The sequence below is a fragment of the Pecten maximus genome, chromosome 13, assembly GCF_902652985.1.
Source record: "Pecten maximus chromosome 13, xPecMax1.1, whole genome shotgun sequence".
NCBI classification, from domain to species: domain Eukaryota; kingdom Metazoa; phylum Mollusca; class Bivalvia; order Pectinida; family Pectinidae; genus Pecten; species Pecten maximus.
Window position 1 is genome coordinate 9,911,197 of NC_047027.1, and position 13,756 is coordinate 9,924,952.

General features: G+C 36.7%; 1 protein-coding gene across 3 annotated transcripts in view; it reads right to left on the minus strand.

The window, feature by feature from the left end:
* LOC117341478 (leucine-rich repeat serine/threonine-protein kinase 2-like) overlaps positions 1–13,756 on the minus strand; it is an 80,591-nt gene that overhangs the window by 38,834 nt on the left and 28,001 nt on the right. For all 3 annotated transcript variants that reach the window (XM_033903346.1, XM_033903347.1, XM_033903345.1), the window contains exons 21-33: positions 12,865–13,074; positions 12,681–12,748; positions 12,165–12,285; positions 11,198–11,391; positions 10,082–10,192; positions 9,406–9,536; positions 8,477–8,628; positions 8,225–8,348; positions 5,933–6,044; positions 1,409–1,480; positions 805–915; positions 501–593; positions 116–258 (exon numbers count right to left, since the gene is read on the minus strand). In XM_033903346.1, coding sequence (XP_033759237.1) covers positions 116–258; positions 501–593; positions 805–915; positions 1,409–1,480; positions 5,933–6,044; positions 8,225–8,348; positions 8,477–8,628; positions 9,406–9,536; positions 10,082–10,192; positions 11,198–11,391; positions 12,165–12,285; positions 12,681–12,748; positions 12,865–13,074 — 1,642 coding nt within the window. The remainder of the gene's footprint in view (positions 1–115; positions 259–500; positions 594–804; positions 916–1,408; positions 1,481–5,932; positions 6,045–8,224; positions 8,349–8,476; positions 8,629–9,405; positions 9,537–10,081; positions 10,193–11,197; positions 11,392–12,164; positions 12,286–12,680; positions 12,749–12,864; positions 13,075–13,756) is intronic.

Here is a 13,756-nt window from a genome sequence, read left to right on the forward strand (position 1 = left end):
GACTGATTACCATTAATAACAGTCACTATATATCACTTATGTAAAGAAATTTAATTTTAATATTTCATAATTGGGCTGACTTGATTGATTTTGTCTTTGATAGATTTTAACTTACTTCCAGTCCTGAACTATGACACCAACAGTCGGTGTATCGTGTTGTGGGCTCCGGTACTGTTTCATCAAAGCTCGCAGTAGTGTAGACTTGCCACGCCCTCCATACCCCACCACCATCAGCTTCATACGATAGTACCGTGTGGCCTTGATAACAAACAAAATCAGAAGATTTTGAAGAATCCCTTGCATTGTATGGTAATGTAGTAGAAAGATTAAGGAATGAAAAAAAGAAATTCTGAGATTTGTATAATTTAATTAACAGTATCTATGGAAAATACATCCATAATCATAATGCTACAATTTTTTATCTTATAAATTTTGACTAATAGTATCAAAAAAACCCTTTGTATCATTGATACATGTAGTCAAACACTATGATGACTCACCTTTTTTAGTTTGTTGTGTAGGAATGCTATAAGGTCCTTCACTTTCCCCCGGTGGATCCTGTCCAGGGAAAAACCGATCCCTTTCAATGGCATCTGTAGGATAAAATAACAATGAACAGGGTATACACCAACTACTACCTTGACTAAAATCTCTCCTGATAAAACAGCGAGATATATGTATGTTATAGTTTACTGAGGTTATCAGGTATGAGAATTCCTCGGAGAATAATCAGAGTACATAATGTTGTTAAATTCACTACAAATACATCATTAAGGATTTAATTTGAAAATTTGGAGCAAATACCTCCCACATCTTTGAACACCGTCCTAGTTCATCTGGGAGTGAGGTCAGTGACTTGTTGTAGCTGATGTCCAGAGAGGTCAGAGAGGTCAACTGACCTATCTCCTTAGGAAGCTGGGAACAAGAATATTATTAATATCTAATAATAATTTCAGATTCAAAACATCACCACATCAGTTCATTGAAAACATTTTAGGGGAATTATAACTAGTGGGTACTGCCCTCAAATTCAGTGACGTTGAAATTCTTCGGCGTGTTTCGGGAAAATTCTTTGAGAAGGGGGATCATGGTTACATAATTCACCTCATTGAATAATCACTTTGTCAGAGTATGTTTAAGATCTAAAACAGAAACCAACTAAATCTGTAGATTTTGATTAGAGTAAGATATCTGTAAACCGTTAGAATTGGACTTGATCACACTGTAAATAATCTTCCTACACCTGTTCACAATCCCCTATAAAAATGTTGACAGAAATCATCCCTTTGACAAAGTTATCCGAATAAGCTGAATGACTAGTGGATCTTGTTTTATTTTACATCGACAGTTAGATACACTGTAAAATGAAGAAATGTGTTACAAACAAATCAATGTATTACAGCCTCACCTCACTGATATTGTTGTTGGATACGTTGAGGGCCTCCAGTTTTGACCAAACTTTAGCACCATCCAAATTCAGCTAAAACAAAATTTTGTAATAACATATATTGGGGGCATTCTAAACACAATAATCGTTTGGTTTGATAAAACATATTGCTTATAATATCAGCTTATTGTTTGGCATGTCAGTCAAAAATTGTTCCTTTTTTTCACAGTATTCAAATTAAATTCTATAGTTTCATGATATTTCTTAAAACATCTTATAGTAACAAAGCATTGATTAGAACCATGTCAGCATAGCGATGTTTTTTACTGTTTTTTAACACTAGGTTACTGTATATTAACAAATTTTACAGTACAAATGGTGGCAGTATAACAAGGTTTAATTGTACAAATGGTGGCAGCATAACAAGGTTTAATTGTACAAATGGGGCAGTATAACAAATTTAACAGTACAAATGGTGGCGGTATAACAAGGTTTTACTGTACAAATGGTGGCAGTATAACAAGGTTTTACTGTACAAATGGTGGCAGTATAACAAGGTTTAATTGTACAAATGGTGGCAGTATAACAAGGTTTTACTGTACAAATGGTGGCAGTATAACAAGGTTTAATTGTACAAATGGTGGCAGTATAACAAGGTTTTACTGTACAAATGGTGGCAGTATAACAAGGTTTTACTGTACAAATGGTGGCAGTATAACAAGGTTTAATTGTACAAATGGTGGCAGTATAACAAGGTTTTACTGTACAAATGGTGGCAGTATAACAAGGTTTAATTGTACAAATGGTGGCAGTATAACAAGGTTTTACTGTACAAATGGTGGCAGTATAACAAGGTTTTACTGTATAAATGGTGGCAGTATAACAAGGTTTAATTGTACAAATGGTGGCAGTATAACAAGGTTTAATTGTACAAATGGTGGCAGTATAACAAGGTTTAATTGTACAAATGGGGCAGTATAACAAGGATTTACTGTATAAATGGTGGCAGTATAACAAGGTTTTACAGTACAAATGGTGGCAGTATAACAAGGTTTAATTGTACAAATGGTGGCAGTATAACAAGGTTTTACAGTACAAATGGTGGCGGTATAACAAGGTTTTACTGTACAAATGGTGGCAGTATAACAAGGTTTTACTGTACAAATGGTGGCAGTATAACAAGGTTTAATTGTACAAATGGTGGCAGTATAACAAGGTTTTACTGTACAAATGGTGGCAGTATAACAAGGTTTAATTGTACAAATGGTGGCAGTATAACAAGGTTTTACTGTACAAATGGTGGCAGTATAACAAGGTTTTACTGTACAAATGGTGGCAGTATAACAAGGATTTACTGTACAAATGGTGGCAGTATAACAAGGTTTAATTGTACAAATGGTGGCAGTATAACAAGGTTTTACTGTACAAATGGTGGCAGTATAACAAGGTTTAATTGTACAAATGGTGGCAGTATAACAAGGTTTTACTGTACAAATGGTGGCAGTATAACAAGGTTTTACTGTATAAATGGTGGCAGTATAACAAGGTTTAATTGTACAAATGGTGGCAGTATAACAAGGTTTAATTGTACAAATGGTGGCAGTATAACAAGGTTTAATTGTACAAATGGGGCAGTATAACAAGGATTTACTGTATAAATGGTGGCAGTATAACAAGGTTTTACAGTACAAATGGTGGCAGTATAACAAGGTTTAATTGTACAAATGGTGGCGGTATAACAAGGTTTTACAGTACAAATGGTGGCAGTATAACAAGGTTTTACTGTATAAATGGTGGCAGTATAACAAGGTTTTACTGTACAAATGGTGGAAGTATAACAAGGTTTAATTGTACAAATGGTGGCAGTATAACAAAGTTTAATTGTACAAATGGTGGCAGTATAACAAGGATTTACTGTACAAATGGTGGCAGTATAACAAGGTTTTAAGGTACAAATGGTGGCAGTATAACAAGGTTTTACAGTACAAATGGTGGCAGTATAACAAAGTTTAATTGTACAAATGGTGGCAGTATAACAAGGTTTAATTGTACAAATGGGGCAGTATAACAAGGTTTTACTGTATAAATGGTGGCAGTATAACAAGGTTTTACTGTACAAATGGTGGCAGTATAACAAGGTTTTACAGTACAAATGGTGGCAGTATAACAAGGTTTAATTGTACAAATGGTGGCAGTATAACAAGGTTTTACTGTACAAATGGTGGCAGTATAACAAGGTTTAATTGTACAAATGGTGGCAGTATAACAAAGTTTAACTGTACAAATGGTGGCGGTATAACAAGGTTTTACTGTATAAATGGTGGCAGTATAACAAGGTTTTACTGTATAAATGGTGGCAGTATAACAAGGTTTTACAGTACAAATGGTGGCAGTATAACAAGGTTTTACAGTACAAATGGTGTCAGTATAACAAGGTTTTACAGTATAAATGGTGGCAGTATAACAAGGTTTTACTGTACAAATGGTGGCAGTATAACAAGGTTTAATTGTACAAATGGTGGCAGTATAACAAGGTTTAATTGTACAAATGGTGGCAGTATAACAAGGTTTTACTGTATAAATGGTGGCAGTATAACAAGGTTTTACTGTACAAATGGTGGCAGTATAACAAGGTTTAGTGGACAAATGGTGGCAGTATAACAAGGTTTTACAGTATAAATGGTGGCAGTATAACAAGGTTTTACTGTACAAATGGGGCAGTATAACAAGGTTTTACTGTATAAATGGTGGCAGTATAACAAGGTTTAATTGTACAAATGGGGCAGTATAACAAGGTTTTACTGTACAAATGGTGGCAGTATAACAAGGTTTTACAGTACAAATGGTGGCAGTATAACAAGGTTTAATTGTACAAATGGTGGCAGTATAACAAGGTTTTACAGTACAAATGGTGGCGGTATAACAAGGTTTTACTGTACAAATGGTGGCAGTATAACAAGGTTTTACTGTACAAATGGTGGCAGTATAACAAGGTTTAATTGTACAAATGGTGGCAGTATAACAAGGTTTTACTGTACAAATGGTGGCAGTATAACAAGGTTTAATTGTACAAATGGTGGCAGTATAACAAGGTTTAATTGTATAAATGGTGGCAGTATAACAAGGTTTTACTGTACAAATGGTGGCAGTATAACAAGGTTTAATTGTATAAATGGTGGCAGTATAACAAGGTTTTACTGTATAAATGGTGGCAGTATAACAAGGTTTAATTGTACAAATGGTGGCAGTATAACAAGGTTTTACTGTACAAATGGTGGCAGTATAACAAGGTTTTACTGTACAAATGGTGGCAGTATAACAAGGTTTTACTGTACAAATGGTGGCAGTATAACAAGGTTTTACTGTACAAATGGTGGCAGTATAACAAGGTTTTACTGTACAAATGGGGCAGTACAGTAAAAACAAGGTTTTACTGTACAAATGGTGGCAGTATAACAAGGTTTTACTGTACAAATGGTGGCAGTATAACAAGGATTTACTGTACAAATGGTGGCAGTATAACAAGGTTTTACTGTACAAATGGGGCAGTATAACAAGGTTTAATTGTACAAATGGTGGCAGTATAACAAGGTTTTACTGTATAAATGGTGGCAGTATAACAAGGTTTTACTGTACAAATGGTGGCAGTATAACAAGGTTTTACTGTACAAATGGTGGCAGTATAACAAGGTTTTACTGTATAAATGGTGGCAGTATAACAAGGTTTTACAGTACAAATGGTGGCAGTATAACAAAGTTTAATTGTACAAATGGTGGCAGTATAACAAGTTTTAACTGTACAAATGGGGCAGTACAGTAAAAACAAAGTTTAACTGTACAAATGGTGGCAGTATAACAAGGATTTACTGTACAAATAGTGGCAGTATAACAAGGTTTTACTGTACAAATGGTGGCAGTATAACAAGGTTTAATTGTACAAATGGTGGCAGTATAACAAGGTTTTACTGTACAAATGGTGGCAGTATAACAAGGTTTTACAGTACAAATGGTGTCAGTATAACAAGGTTTTACAGTATAAATGGTGGCAGTATAACAAGGTTTTACTGTACAAATGGTGGCAGTATAACAAGGTTTTACTGTACAAATGGTGGCAGTATAACAAGTTTTAACTGTACAAATGGGGCAGTACAGTAAAAACAAGGTTTTACTGTACAAATAGTGGCAGTATAACAAGGTTTTACTGTACAAATGGTGGCAGTATAACAAGGTTTTACTGTACAAATGGTGGCAGTATAACAAGTTTTAACTGTACAAATGGTGGCAGTATAACAAGGTTTTACTGACAAACTTTTCTTTTCATTCCTTATAATTTCTTTTGGCAAAACGGACTGTTTACAGGGAACGATTGAAAGTATTTATGATTCTTGTTTTAAAAAGAAATGATCCTATGTTTTCAAAACAGACATGGAGCAAAAAGGTGAAACAGATGGCCAAATTTGATTTCTTTTGTCATCATTTCTTGAACAAACAATTGTCTAACATTAAAACTGTGAGCATTTTGTATGTTTCAAAGCCTCTCAATACCTTTGTAATGTTGTTCCTACACAAAAGGACTTCCTTCAGCATGGTCGACTTCCAGTGTAAAGGGGCAGGTATACCAACCAATCCATTACTGCTGAGGTCTACAGATCGTAAACTGTAACACAAAATATCACACTGAGGTCTACAGATCGTAAACTGTAACACAAAATATCACACTGAGGTCTACAGATCGTAAACTGTAACACAAAATATCACACTGAGGTCTACAGATCGTAAACTGTGACACAAAATCTCACACTGAGGTCTACAGATCGTAAACTGTGACAGAAAATATCACACTCAGGTCTACAGATCGTAAACTGTGACACAAAATATCACACTGAGGTCTACAGATCGTAAACTGTAACACAAAATCTTACACGGAGGTCTACAGATCGTAAACTGTAACAGAAAATCTCACAAAATCTTACACTGAGGTCTACAGATCGTAAACTGTGACAGAAAATATCACAATCAGGTCTACAGATCGTAAACTGTGACAGAAAATATCACACTCAGGTCTACTGATCGTAAACTGTGACAAAAAATATCACACTCAGGTCTACTGATCGTAAACTGTGACAGAAAATATCACACTCAGGTCTACAGATCGTAAACTGTGACAGAAAATATCACACTCAGGTCTACAGATCGTAAACTGTAACACAAATTATCACACTCAGGTCTACAGATCGTAAACTGTAACACAATATCACACTGAGGTCTACAGATCGTAAACTGTAACAGAAAATATCACACTCAGGTCTACAGATCGTAAACTGTAACAGAAAATCTCACACTCAGGTCTACAGATCGTAAACTGTGACAGAAAATCTCACACTGAGGTCTACAGATCGTAAACTGTAACACAAAATCTCACACTGAGGTCTACAGATCGTAAACTGTAACACAAAATATCACACTGAGGTCTACAGATCATAAACTGTAACACAAAATCTCACCGAGTTCTACAGATGGTAAACTGTGACACAAAATATCACACTGAGGTCTACAGATCGTAAACTGTAACACAAAATATCACACTGAGGTCTACGGATCGTAAACTGTGACACAAAATCTCACACTGAGGTCTACAGATCGTAAACTGTAACACAAAATATCACACTGAGGTCTACAGATCGTAAACTGTAACAGAAAATATCACACTGAGGTCTACAGATCGTAAACTGTAACACAAAATATCACACTGAGGTCTACAGATCGTAAACTGTAACACAAAATCTTACACTGAGTTCTACAGATCGTAAACTGTAACACAAAATCTCACACTGAGGTCTACAGATCGTAAACTGTAACACAAAATATCACACTGAGGTCTACAGATCGTAAACTGTAACACAAAATATCACACTGAGGTCTACAGATCGTAAACTGTAACACAAAATATCACACTGAGGTCTACAGATCGTAAACTGTAACACAAAATATCACACTGAGGTCTACTGATCGTAAACTGTAACACAAAATATCACACTGAGGTCTACATATCATAAACTGTGACACAAAATATCACACTGAGGTCTACAGATTGTAAACTGTGACACAAAATATCACACTGAGGTCTACAGATCGTAAACTGTAACAGAAAATCACACAATCTAATGTTTATAAAGCGGGTATGTGCTGACCAATCCATTGCATGGAAGGGGAAGATTTTCCACTGAATTTATGAAACCAGTCATGAATTCCAAAATTTCCAAATTTTAAATCAACAAACTTATAATAACTATCCTAGTTGATGAACAACAACACCTCATATATTAAAAATACAACCAGGAATGATAACAATTTTACAACAAAACAAATCTCTCTTCTACTACAAAGCAGCAGCAAAGATGTCAAAGATATACACAGTACCTGAAGGAACTAGTATGTACATATGTACCAAGTTTGGTTAAAGTTCATCATACACGTTTGTAAAATTTGGTTTGTTTTTGTTTAACGTCCTATTAACAGCAAGGGTCATTTAAGGACGGCCAGGTTTTGGAGGTGGAGGAAAGCCGGAATACCCGGAGAAAAACCACCGGCCTACGGTCAGTACATGAACTAACTAGTATGTACCAAGTATCATGATTAATGTTCATCTTACACGTTTTGTAAAACAAATCTAAAAAAATCTTTAAAGAAAGAGGTTGACACCACAATCTCTATAAAAATCACACCATAACCCTTAACAATTTTTTGTTGCAACAGAGACAAACAAGTACCTTAAATATAATCTGAAATTCATTGATCTAGAGAATTCAGCAAATGACCTTGACAGTATAATCTGACCTTGGGAGTTCCAGAATTAACTTTGGTATGTAGAATGGCTCTTTCTCCAGAAGCTGGTTCTTAGCTAGTTTGAGTTTGGCCAGTCGTGGAAGCTCTGTTACCATGTTCTCACTAGGCAGCCTCTCTATACACAGAAAACAGGAAAAAAAAATTAGTTTCAGATATTTCAAATTTCTGTTATTTTTTGAAAAGTTGGAAGCAAATAAAAGGTTTTTTTCACAGAAATTATGAAATGGAGCCTTAATGTCCTACCTAGTCCATTGTTAGAGAGTTCCAGTGTCTCCAGCCTAGAACAACCTGTGAGGAACTGCTCGGGTATAAATGAAATGTGGTTGTCATTTAAGTTGAGTGTTTGTAACATTGCCATCCTCAGTGGAGTCTCCGGTAACTCATGGATGTTATTACTGGACAACAGATAAAAAAGATGGCTTTTGATTGTAAGATTGATTAGTAAACAAAATATGTTACCTTAACTCAAATTAAACCAACTGCCTTTAACAATTTTTTCCAATATTGTTGCATATATATGCAGAAGTGACAAAATAGTTTTAACTAAATAATACAGTATTATTCTAAAGCTCTATGGAATTCTTATATTGTTCATTGTTGCTATTTTGTAGCCCCAGAAGAAGATAAACTTCCCAACAGCTTTACTCCTAGCCCATGTAGTCAATTACCTATACAACATCGATTCTTCTAGCCCCTTTAGGTGATCACCATGACAACAGCTTTACTTCTAGCCCCGTAGGTGATCACCATGACAACAGCTTTACTTCTATCCCTTTAGGTGATCACCATGACAACAGCTTTACTTCTAGCCCCGTAGGTAATCACCATGACAACAGCTTTACTTCTAGCCCCGTAGGTAATCACCATGACAACAGCTTTACTTCTAGCCCCGTAGGTAATCACCATGACAACAGCTTTACTTCTAGCCCCGTAGGTAATCACCATGACAACAGCTTTACTTCTAGCCCTGTAGGTAATCACCATGACAACAGCTTTACTTCTAGCCCTGTAGGTAATCACCATGACAACAGCTTTACTCCTAGCCCTGTAGGTGATCACCATGACAACAGCTTTACTTCTAGCCCTTTAGGTGATCACTATGACAACAGCTTACTTCTAGCCCCATAGGTGATCACCATGACAACAGCTTTACTTCTAGTCCCTATCATTACCTTGACAACAACAGTACTTCTAGTCCCTGTAGGTGTGCGGTCAGTGTGGATGAAATCTGGCGGAGATTATTATGGGATATGTACAGCTCCTTCAGGGCAGTGTTCTGTTCCAGCCCACTCACAGCCTGTATCTAAAGTAACAAGTTTGTACCTTTGGTATACAGGTATCTAGGGATATGTAGGAACAAGTTCTCATCATTAGTCTAATGTCGGTCACTATTATAATTACAGCAATATGACTTTTGAAACATATTTTAGAACCTGAAGTTTTTCTATCTTAATTTACTATTTCTTAAAGTTTTTAAACCATTATCAACTGTAAATATCACAATAACTACATTGTCTTTTGAACATTAACATGTCTCTCCTTCTCCTTTAATGGGCAATCATTCATTTTGCATTCAATTGATCTTTGACCTTTAAGCCCGGACAAGAAGTCCTTATGGTCAACGTCAGTCACAATGCCATAACTGTAGTACACTGCACATCGACTTTAGGTGATGCATGTATGCTTTAATCAACATTTCCTCAATGGTTCATCTGAACAGGAAGAACAAGTTAAAGGGGACATATTATAAGATTTCATCGCAAAGATCATCATTTTGATTATTCATTTACAACACTGATTTGGTTCGGTTTATATGTGATACATCCACAATAAAGGACTGAGACTCACCTTGTTGTGTGAAAGGTCAAGGACACTTAGTAAAGGGCACTTCAAGGCTTGAGAGGGAAACACTGTCAGACAGTTACTTCGAACATCTAAACCCTCAAGTTTAGGTAGGTACTGAAACAGAGTCAAATCAAAACTTACTCCAGACATCACTAAGGTCATAAGTCACTCTAGACATCACTAAGGTCATAGGTCACTCCAGACATCACTAAGGTCATAGGTCACTCCAGACATCACTAAGGTCATAAGTCACTACAGACATCATCCAGGTCATAAGTCACTACAGACATCACTAAGGTCATAGGTCACTCCAGACATCACTCAGGTCATAAGTTACTCCAGACATCACTAAGGTCATAGGTCACTCCAGACATCACTAAGGTCATAAGTCACTACAGACATCACCCAGGTCATAAGTTACTCCAGACATCACTAAGGTCATAGGTCACTCCAGACATCACTAAGGTCATAAGTCACTATAGACATCACTAAGGTCATAAGTTACTCCAGACATTACTAAGGTCATAAGTCACTACAGATATCACTAAGGTCATAGGTCACTCCAGACATCACTAAGGTCATAGGTCACTCCAGACATCAATAAGGTCATCAGTCACTGCAGACATCACTAAGGTCATAGGTCACTCCATACATCACTAAGGTCATAAGTCACTCCAGACATCACTAAGGTCATGGGTCACTCCATACATCACAAAGGTCATAGGTCACTCCATACAACATACTCAGAACACCTGTCTCTCCAATTACATATCTTGAACACCTGTCTCTCCTGTTAAGTACTCAAAACACCTGTCTCTTCTGTTAAATACTCAGAACACCTGTCTCTTCTGTTAAATACTCAGAACACCTGTCTCTTCTGTTAAATACCCAGAACACCTGTCTCTTATGTTAAATACTCAGAACACCTGTCTCTTCTGTTAAATACCCAGAACACCTGTCTCTTATGTTAAATACCCAGAACACCTGTCTCTTCTGTTAAATACCCAGAACACCTGTCTCTTATGTTAAATACCCAGAACACCTGTCTCTCCTTTAAGTACTCAGAACACCTGTCTCTCCTGTTAAGTACTCAGAACACCTGTCTCTCCAATTACATACCTGGAACATCTCGTCTGGAAGACTGGTGATCTTATTGTCGTGTATAAAGAGTTTGGTGACACAACTGAAGCTGATGGCTAGATCCGGACACACAGTCACCAGAGAATCAAGGGAGGTCAGTGCATTGCATGAGAGGTCAAACAGAGATGGCCGTAACAGGTTCTTGTCACTACTGGTCACTCGAGATTCTTGGTCTGGAAGTTTCATTTATTGAATGGTTTTTTTTAGAAATTTTGATAAATTTACCCCTCATTTTCTACTAACGAGGATCAAATCAATCTGTTAGCAATAACAACATGAAAGATGATATTGTTTAAATAAATATATTTACAGCTCTGGTATTGTTCTGCTAATTTTAATATAATAATTATAATAATTGTAGTTGATCTACTGTTTAACAATGGTAATTTCTAGACCAATCATTATTGCTACACTATCTCATCATCCCACTTATAATATCTTACATCGTGTTTTAATTTGTACTAAATTTTGAGTGCACCAAATGTACATTAATTAATTGTTACATTAACTAGAATATTCTGAATGTAACATTTTGTATGGTTTACTTTTCTCAGTTTTACACAGAACTTATGACATTGGCCAAAATGTCCTGTCCTTCATTTCCACAGTGTCTACATTTTGTATTTCTATGATGTATTTTTAGAAATAGCAAAATAGCAGAACTCCTAGGGAATCAGGTTTGTTGGATTTCTTGGTATCAACTCTAACCTGACTAGAGAAGGTCAAATGACTTTCCTTACAAGATAGTGGAACCCTAATGTCTAGAGAAAGTCGCTTGAAATTCCTTACAAATTAGTTAAACCCCCAAGGGCTAGGAATACAAATTCTAGCCCAGTCCTCTGTACATTACACATAATGTGATCAGTTCCCATAATTCAAACAAAAAACATGAACCAGTAAATTCAATGTATGAACAAAAAGTACACTTAGAAAGACAGGTCAATACCTGAGGACATAGAGTCCACACTACTTAGACGTGACCTCGATACATGTCCATCACTGTTTCGTCGTTTATGGCCTATAAATTCCAGGTCACCACTGAATGTCAAAACAGGTACAGAGAGTCTCTGAAAGATTTGAACAACATATTGTAATCTACTATCATTAAATATTTAGTTTTCTGGGTTTGAATTTTGTATAAAGATGCATAATTATCTATCAATTTAATGAAAATACACTTATTATTTTTATCAAGAAAACACAACTACTAATTCATTAAGATACTAATCAATGAGATCTCTCTCAAAAATATTTTCATTAAAAACCAGAACAAAAATCAAGTTCCATTTATGATAAGAAATTACACACAGTGATTATGAAATCTTTCCAAGTTTAGACATTTAACATCATACTATTACTCTCGTCAGATCTGACAGACAAAGACATTAACATCATACTATTACTCTCATCAGATCTGACAGGAAAAGACATTTAACACTATCTCTAATGATTCAGTCCTTACATGCTGAGTCAAGTTCTCAAACCGGGACAAAGACGGAGACAGATTTTGTTTCTTCCGCTTCCATTCACCTGTCAAACAAAAGGCTACCATCATTATAAATCATTACAATTAGAATTTTTGTAATTCTTGTTGATGGTGGGGACGGAAGGGTTTCTTAGTGCAACACATATTAGTAAAATTGTACCTTTATGTCTTGACCCCACACACGAAGCCTCTATCTCGGTCTGTCGAAGTCGAGGGTCAGAGGGACTAAAGGGAACATTAGCTCCAGTCAAGGTCGTTGTCTTCCATTCATCAAGGTCATTACAACTAGCCTCAAACACCGGTATTTTAATATCATCTGGTGATGTGGGGCCGAGTTCAAACACAGGATGGTCTTCAGTAGGACTGACTGCTGAAAAAGTCACAACATAATTCAGTGAGAGAAATCCTGTGTCATTGTTTGACATCAACATGATCAGGTCATTTAAGGACAGTGCTTACTAAAATGGCGTCAACTTCAAGAGCTGCTACATTTGAAACCTACAGAAAGGTGTACTCAGCTGTACCCCAAAGAAAGGTGTGCTGCAGCTGTACTCTACCGAAAGGCATGCTGCAGCTGTACTCTACAGTAAGGCGTGCTGCAGCTGTACTCTACAGAAAGGCATGATGCAACTGTACTCTACAGAAAGGTGTGCTGCAGCTGTACTCTACAGAAAGGTTTGATGCAGCTGTGCTCTACAGAAAGGCGTGCTGCAGCTGTCCTCTACAGAAAGGCGTGCTGCAGCTGTACTCTACAGAAAGGCGTGCTGCAGCTGTCCTCTACAGAAAGGCGTACTGCAGCTGTACTCTACAGAAAGGCGTCCTGCAGCTGTCCTCTACAGAAGGTGTGCTGCAGCTGTACTCTACAGAAAGGCGTGCTGCAGCTGTACTCTACAGAAAGGTGTGTTGCAGCTGTCCTCTACAGAAAGGTGTGCTGCAGCTGTCCTCTACAGAAAGGTGTGCTACAGCTGTCCTCTACAGAAAGGCGTGCTGCAGCTGTCCTCTACAGAAAGGCTTGATGCAGCTGTACTCTACAGAAAGGCGTGCTGCAGCTG